This window comes from Elaeis guineensis, chromosome 15 (genome assembly GCF_000442705.2).
Source record: "Elaeis guineensis isolate ETL-2024a chromosome 15, EG11, whole genome shotgun sequence".
NCBI classification, from domain to species: Eukaryota; Viridiplantae; Streptophyta; class Magnoliopsida; order Arecales; family Arecaceae; genus Elaeis; species Elaeis guineensis.
Window position 1 is genome coordinate 67,967,297 of NC_026007.2, and position 8,756 is coordinate 67,976,052.

Here is an 8,756-nt window from a genome sequence, read left to right on the forward strand (position 1 = left end):
AGCGGTGATGAATAGTAAATTTTTCTATATATTTGAATGATATTTTTTGTATTCTATTTCTCAATATTGCGATTGTAAATTTTTCTATAAAACTAGGTTCTCATCTGTATGCCACTTTTTCTAAACTACCTACTGAGTTTCTTGACCTATAATGATGTACATTACAATATTCTAACAAAGTTAAAGACAATAGATAATGCTAAATTCTATTATAATATTTTAATAAGAGAATAGCCATACGGTCGCTATAACAAAGGACAAACTTCAAAAGAGAGAATACGGAATCCAAAAAAAACAAAGAGATAAAAGAGAGAGAAAGGGAGAATGGAACCATATGACACATAAAAGCCTAATGGTCATACAAGACAAACATGTAGGAAAGTTTGGGATTTTTTCTTTAGATGATTTTTTTTTTTTTCCCGCAATGTCAACCATGAGATTGCACAATGACCACTTCGAGATCTTTGCAAATAGAGGAAAGAATATAATTGAAAAGCTCTGAAATTTATGCAAGATGCCATCTTGAAAGATCAATCATATTTTCATGCCAAAGATACAAGCCAAATCTATCTAGGAAATTCAATATTTCAAAAGCAAAAAAAAAAAAAAAATCCTCTCTATACAATCATTCCTTTCATGTACAATATAGGTACATTTAAAACAACCGACCAACTTGAAAGTAGAGACAGAACGCACATAGACCAAAAAAGCTAGGTAATAACATAAAGCAAATTTATAGACAACTGAAAACTCTCTGAAGCATCTATTTCGGCTTATCCACAGCAAAGACCACCCATGTGAAGCGCATCAATCGACACCTAAAGAATAAATCTAATTTCTATCGAACTCTAAATTACATTATATTTTATATTTGGAAATGATCGATATATACTTCATGGAACCAAATCATCATCCTTTCTATCATCACATCCCAAGGAATTATCCATTGCCTAGTAGTCTACATCCATATTTACAACTAAAATGTAGTTAGCCTACATCAACTAACTTAAGCACCCAACACCCCCCCACCCACACACCCCCCCCCCCCCAACAACACACACACACAAAAATGATCATAATAATAATAAGCCCTTAAGGCTTTAGATGCTTGGAATCACCACAGCCCATGATGGCTGTGGGCAGCTTCCCAAGCCTGTTCACACCTTCTTCGAACACAACCCCCATGCCCATGAAGAAGTGGGACTCAATGTGACAATGGAAAGCCCACACTCCAGGGTTATCAGCCTGGAACCTTAGAGCCGTCCATCCATAGGGGTGCAATGCCACCGTATTCTTCCTAATTGGGTCCACCAAATTGTACCTCTTTGGATCAGTCTCTGGATCGAACTTCCCCATTCCGTAGCCCAACACCCAGAAGTCATGCCCATGCAGATGCCATGGGTGTGTCTCGCTATTGTTCACGTTCTTCGTGTTTGCATTCTGCAAGATCACATCCACCGTCGAATTGAATGCCAACCGATAGATCGAAGTGCTTGCCATTGCATTTAGATTCTTCTGAACCACATCAATATCGTAATTCTTGTAGTCGTAAGTCTCTGGTGCTGGTTTTTGATCGAAGGCATGAAGCATTCTGTCCTTGATAGCAATGAGGTATGGTGTATCGGGTAAATTCAATGATACATTATTGACAGCCCACTTAACATAGCCATCAACCAAATTTTGGGTGTTCAGCAATATGATCATGCGGTCGGAGGTCATCGGAGGAGGCTGGATGTAATCAGGATGCGATCGTATGGCGACACTTTGATTGAATCTGTACATGGTGTCATTCCAAAGCGGACCAGTTGGCGGGATGGTTGGAGGGAGCCTTCTAGGATGGTTTGGATAGTAATTGAGGATGGCGGTGCCAGTGGGAGTGCTCGGTTTCCGGCTAACCACATTAATAGCAACCCATAGTTGTGGGAGGGTCTTGGTCGGCCTTGAAAAGTACAGAATAGGTCTCGCCTGAGTAGATATTCAGGTTCTTCACTACGAAGGGCTTTACATAGTGACCATCGGCTTCGACAATAGTCAAATTATGCCCCTGACATGATCATATATAACAGCAATATTAGCATTAGTTAATGGCCATTACCTTATCATTATCATTGCTCTATGCACAATAGCCTTGTTCTACGTATTTAGAATTTAGTGCATATTCTTTCTTATCAAATGTTGACAAAATATAAAAAAAAAAATTGAAAAATATAGCACTTCTACTTTATGTTCATATGATAATATAATTTGAATTTAAAAAAAATGAAATTTGCTGTTTTCAAAATGCATTGATGATATTACCTCAATTTCAAAATTTAGAGCTGAAAGAGAGTGATGCTTGCTATGCGAAGACGATATATTTTGCTCGGGATGACTGTTAACACATAAGGCGAGCACTCCAATTAGTTGCATTGCAGATGTCGCTTTTATATTGGAGCAATTGAATTTTCCTTTCCATTGATTAAAAGTGACTGCAATATTAAAAAGACAGCAATTTAGAGGATTTTAAGAAGGCACCGCTCTATTATTTGTTCGATAAAAAATTTCAAAAAGAGAAAAAAATTTTTGAGAAAGGCAAGTTAAAAATAAAAATCTTAATATAGGAGGAAGGCTAAAAAGGAAATTTTATGGTGCTCTAAGGATATTTAAGTTTTTTATGATTGTCCTAGCCGTTGGATTCAATAAGGATAGTTTTGATTTTCCTACCGACAATCAGTTGAGACAGCGATGTTATGCTAATATGATAAATATTTTAATTATTTAATATTAAAATGGGGGTAAGATCCGCAATTAACCTCAACTTAAATGTTTTTTTTTTTTTCCTACTCATGGATTTTTTTTTTTTCTTTCACCGCCACCCCTCCTCTCCCATATCTCATTTTCGGTGGTTGGCGACGGCAAGGGGGTTTGCAGGGCGACTGAGTTGCTGCTGAAGGGGAAGAGGGGTCATTGCTCGCTCTTGCTGTGCCGAGTCCACCGGCCGGACCAAATCTTGCGGGAGAAATCCGTGCTGCTGTACATTCGAAGATCCTGCACGAGGTATTGCTTTTCAAGAACTTGATCTGAAAGATTCTCACCTCTCGCCGGAACTTGAACCAGTCTGATGAGTGTTCGACCATCTCGAAGCTGCGAAGGAGGAGGATGATTCTGAGGTCGCAGTCGCCAGCGAATTGGGGGTGAACCTGGAGCTTGAAGGTATAGGAGTCATTGCCGTGGATGTGGAAGTTGGTCCCGGAGGTGGTGAAGTGGGTGGTCATCAGCGAGAGCAGAGGAGGAGGAGGAGGAGGATGGTTGTTGTCACCGCCGCAGGCAGTGAGGTCACCGGCATCGGTTGAGGTGAGGCGGTGGATGAGGAGAGCCGTCCCGAAGTTGTCCACGGCGGTGGGTATATGGGTATTGCCATGGAAGGGGAGGAGGAGGAGGAGGAGCGCCACCTTCTAATCGTCCATGGCAGCGATGATGTAGATATCACCGTAGAGGAGGAGGAGGAGGTTTATGGCGGTGATGGTGCAGGTGTCGCCGGCGGTGTCGGACCTCTTAACAAAAAAATTTTCCTAAAAAGCTTCATAAAATGAACGGCCAAGATATCTCCTATATTTTTATAAAACAATATTTTTTTGAGAAACAATAATGTTAAAGAGAACCAGACTAAAAATCATCCAATGAAAATTCTACTGGGAGTATGAACAATCATTGCATCTACTTAGAAGTACAATTTTTTTTTAAAAAAATTATTGAAACATAAAAAATTGGAACACAAAAGTTTCTTATAAAATTAAGACTTCTCTGCTCCAAAAAGGAAGGGGGAACATAGAAGTTACCATACCTGAGGCTCTCCAACCCAACTGAAGTTTTTAGAGTTCAGACCAACAGCCAGTTCATAGGTGCTCTGGTGCCACCAGTCATTAAGGATGATGCTCCGGTCATAGTCATAGATGAATGGCTCGACCATACCGGCCGGGGGCAAAACTCGAATAAGACCGTAGAGTCCAGCAGACCTTTGCATCTCATAGTGTGCATGGTACATATAAGTCCCCAGCTGGGATTTCAGCAAAACACTGATGAGTTAGTCTAATAGCCTTTTAAGATCTCTACTGAAGTGTATATCTGTTGAATTTAGTTTCAAGTCTCAGAACTTACTCGATCAACAACAAATCTGTAAGTAAAAGTATCCCTGGGCACAATCGGACACTGGTCACACCCTCTGTGCCATCAAACCATGGAGTGCCAATCTACATAACAAAGCAATAATTATTATAGAAATAGAGATGTTGGTAATTTCAATTCCTATCTCCAGTGGGCTAGGGATAAGAGGAAGATTAAAAAATTATAATATATAATAAATTTTATATTGCTTCTATTTCGAAATGAAATAAAAAGTCAAGAGTCCTGGTCTTGTTTAACCAATATTTGATACAGATAATTGTACTATGCGGTGCTTCCACTGTTATTCAGGAAATCTGAAAAAACAGAGAGTGAAGCAGGAGAAAAGATTTGGCCCCACCCATAGGGCGATTTCACCAATCCTTTTCCCTGTGAGCTAGAAGCAAGATGAGGAACGAAAGGGGAACAAAGCAACAACCAACATACTTATGTTTCTTATTATGTTGTCTGTGATTCAAAATGAAATAAGGGGAAGGAGTTAGAATAGGTCTGATACCATAAGTTGCAGACTTGCAAAGTTTTGTACGCATCAGTACCTGCCTAATCCCATGCCAGTGAATGGCCAAGTTCTCGGTGAACAACGCGTTCTTGACATCGATGACCACAGTGTCTCCCTGCTCGGCAATGATGGTGGGGCCAGGTGTTCTCCCATTGATGGTGATTGCCAACTTCTTGAAGCAATCTGGGGACTTGAACTGGTATGCCACATCCCATTTTTGATAGTGGATTTTAGTTCGAACAGAGCCAGTGGTGCACAGATGATGAAGAGAAACAATAGTGGCAGCTTAGCTGCCAACCCAACGCCGCAGGGCCACAAGTCCATCTTCGACCGAGAAAGGCTTCCCTCCGGCTGGGGGTGTTGGGTTCGGGGCGGGGGGATGGGGCGGGTGTGAGGGATGGCTGAAACTACCATGTTGCATTCAGAGAAGGTACACCTGTTATATAACCTTGGTCAACTGTAAAAGATTGGTCAATGATAGTGGGTACACTTTTAACCAAAAAAAAGAAGATAGTGGTGCACAAAATTTCTTATGGACGCGTATCAAAATGAAAAAAAAAAAAAATTATGAAGGGAGATTTCCTGGAAAAACATAGTTTTTCGAGTCATATACACAAATGTGAAACTCCTTCGCAATCAATTTACAGTAACAAAGATAATCTTGTGCATATAATATCATTTGATGAAATATCACAGTACTGAAATGTACTTGCCAGCTAATCCGCAGAAAAATTAGCCTTTTTAATACATAATTAGCACCGAAGAAATCCGAAGGTGCAGAGAAATAGAAGATATCCAGAAAAAGAGGACTCAATGGTGTAGGAGTCTTCTATCCAATTAACGTCAATACTAGAGTTACCTTCAAACAAAATATTTTTAAATTGTATGATAAAATTTATAGTTATAAACTTTTGACCCATCGGAAAAAAAAAAAAAAATTTCTCTCAATTTACTCAACTTCAATATCGCAAAAAAAATTTAAAAGAGAATGAAAGAATTTTGAAAATAAAATTTAAATCTCATTTTTTTTTCATTGATTCCCCATACTTTACAAACTGGGATATGTAGCTCACATTTATAATATGGGTAAGACCTTCTTTCATACAATTTAAATACATCGGGTAAGATTCTTTTCTTGATTCCAATAGGATTAGATCTTTAAAAGAAATATGACTAATATAAATAATCATAAAAAGCACTAAAATTTTATTGGGGATAGATTTTGGTCATTTATATATCAAGGGAGTATTTGGTTCACAACCGGAATCGAAATCGGAACTACCAAATCCTTCGAAGCATTTGATTTATGATCGGAATTGGAATCAGAATCGGAATGAAAATTTGAATTCTCAAGAAGATAGTAGGGATTGAGTTCTAAATAAATTGGACATTTCTTTTCTATCTTGGAATCGAAATCGGACTCTTCTAAACCAAATGGTTCAAATAGGAGTCATTCATTTCAATTCCAATTCAAGATCTCAATTTTTTTCAATTAAATACCCTCAAATTTTATCTTCTATCACTCCATCTAATCCTTCATGGATTGAAAGATAACCTTCGATCAAAATCTTTATTCAAAAAAAAAATTTAATTGGATCAGCCTATTTTATGATCTAAATGATGAATTTTAGCCGGACATGACCCTCATAGAGGTTAGCCCAAAATTGCAGATCTCGAGAAAAAAATATTCAATTTTAATTGATCATCATATGATTAAATTATGATCTCCGAAAATTTAGTATATAATTCAATTTTTTGATATAATAAATCTTATTATTGGATCCTATGCAGCCTTACTCGTAGCGATCAAAATGATCCACATCGAGTTTAGTGATTCTCTTGAATCAGAACTTTTTTATTTTGAGGATTTAGCTGTTTCTACGTTAGAGCTAGAGATGGAAAAATAACTGCTTCTCTATCTAACGATTGAGTCATTTGATTTTGCTCAAATTTAGTTTCTATCCTTGCTTTTCTTTACTCTCAGGTCCTAACGAATCACTTGATCTATGCTTGAACTTTGCAGTGGAGATATTTCTTTCCATCTTTTCTCATTTTCGCGTTTCCGGTGTACTAATGTCAAACACGTGCTAATAAAAAAGGAAACCGATGCCGTTCCTGCCACACAACGCGGCTTTGAAAGCAGGTGTTGCCTTTTTTTTTTTTTATTATTCATTCAAATAATAAATATTTATGACATCTACTCGCCGTTACGGAGGCGATGATTCCTCGCACGTTAGTGATTTGCGTGACTTTGAAGTGTTGCCAAAAGCTGCTTTCCTGGAACATTGCTCTTGCCAATGTGATTCCAGGGATTTCGAATATTCTCCGATATATATATATATCTCCTTGCCCTCTTTTAATATATATCTACACCTGATTTCAATCTTTGATTATTTCACAGCTCAACATGTTTACAATGAAGCAAATCAGATAGCAGATTGGCTTAGAGGCAAATCATTGAGGGCCATTTCTAGGATGATTCTTCTCTTAATTCCTTGGGATCTGCATTAATTTCTTGCTGCAAACAAATGCAGCCTGTGTTTGTTTTCTTCGTTAATGATGCTTTCTCTCTTTCTATTCTTTCTTCCGCTTTAATTTTTTCTTTTGCTTCATCTTCCATTGTGCCCAAAAGTTAATTTGAAAAATAAAATCTCAAAATGAAGAACTAGCTAGGGGCTATTATAACGGGACTATAGCGTTAGTTAAATCTTGATGCAAACTTTATTTTTTTTAAAAAAAATAAATTGTTATCTAAACTAAGAATGCTACAGAGAGTCAAGAAGCGCAAGTCTTGGAGTACTTTTCTTGAAAGCTACCGACGGATGACTTGGATGCAATACGAGTTCCGACGTCATGTTCGTGGTGAATGCATGACGTGGATCTTTTGAATTAATTATTTCGTCATAGTAATTGGGAAACTAAAACAAGAGCAAAGTCACCATGGCATGTGCTTGAACATCTTAACTTTTCGAAACAATTCGAAGTAACCATGATACATAGTATGCAAAAGAGACAAAGACCGTGTTCCTACTGAGTAACTTCCTAGGGAGTCGGTCTTAGGATTCCCATTGTTTCCTACGTAACTCTTCGAAAGTCGTGGCCCATGCAAGTTGGCGGAAAATTTCACTCAGAAGACCAAGTGACAGACGGTCAGCATCTATTCCCTCGTTAATGTAAATGACAACCTCGTGCAGTTAAAAGATAATACAAAAAGTGAAATCCAAGGGCAGTTCACACTCATCTGGTGTGTGCACGTATCCAATAAAACCAGAAAATAAAATATCAGAAAGATTTATCAGAGATAATGAATGATCGGTTCGTAGGACTCCTCAGTGCTCTGCCACTGAATAATGCTGCTTTAGATTTTTCTCGATCTTTTTTCTTGCCCCTGGAGAGACCAAGATATTTCGATACAAAATAACTTCTAGTGGAGCTTGCGGGTGATCATCGTGGAAAGAGGGAGAAGCATTCCAATTTCAAGTTGAGCATTTGGCTTCTGTGCTATCTAGCTCCCTTCCCAGCATTACACTTGCTTCAGCTTAATTATTAAACGGGAGACCGTGATATCACATGGGCTAGATGTTGACTGCATGACAGTTGAATTGTATGGACAAATACAAAAGAGTCACCAATTGTCTTTGATGGGAGCCTCTCAGGGTAGCCCGGCCGATGCATCCATACAGGAGCGGTCCTTGCAAATAGCATCGCTATCTAATATTTTTCCGGTTCTCGGCCTCTTTCTTTGACCTGTTGGCATGCGAGACTATAAATGTCACTGAGCTACTTACCCAAAGGCAGTCTAGATGGCTATTGCCGTCGATCTTAATTAGAATGTTGAGGTAGACCACTTTCATAGACACAGGAGACAGCAAACGAAGATGAGAGCTCGTTAAATTGGCTCCGGCAAGACCTTAAGTTAGAGAGGATTTATAGTGAAAGCGAAGAGGGAGGAAAAAGAGAACAGAAGGTTGGGGTCTCTCCTAATTAAGGTGATTTTTCGTTCCTTCATCACATTTTTTGAAGGGATTTGTAGTTGGAGCCCTAGATCTTTTGAAACTCAATGCCAACAAACCCAGACATGGCTTAACAAATCACT

At 38.5% G+C, this 8,756-nt stretch overlaps 1 protein-coding gene across 1 annotated transcript; it reads right to left on the bottom strand.

Annotated features, from left to right (window-relative positions):
• Window positions 1-835: 835 nt before the first annotated feature.
• LOC105058520 (L-ascorbate oxidase) lies at window positions 836-5,021 on the bottom strand. Its single transcript, XM_010941475.4, is given in 12 exon segments — window positions 836-1,921; window positions 1,923-2,044; window positions 2,299-2,327; window positions 2,330-2,398; window positions 2,401-2,424; window positions 2,427-2,450; window positions 2,453-2,468; window positions 3,824-4,036; window positions 4,138-4,193; window positions 4,196-4,229; window positions 4,698-4,918; window positions 4,921-5,021. Coding segments are annotated over 12 exon segments (1,701 nt in total). The 5' UTR covers window positions 4,985-5,021; the 3' UTR covers window positions 836-1,092.
• Window positions 5,022-8,756: the final 3,735 nt, after the last annotated feature.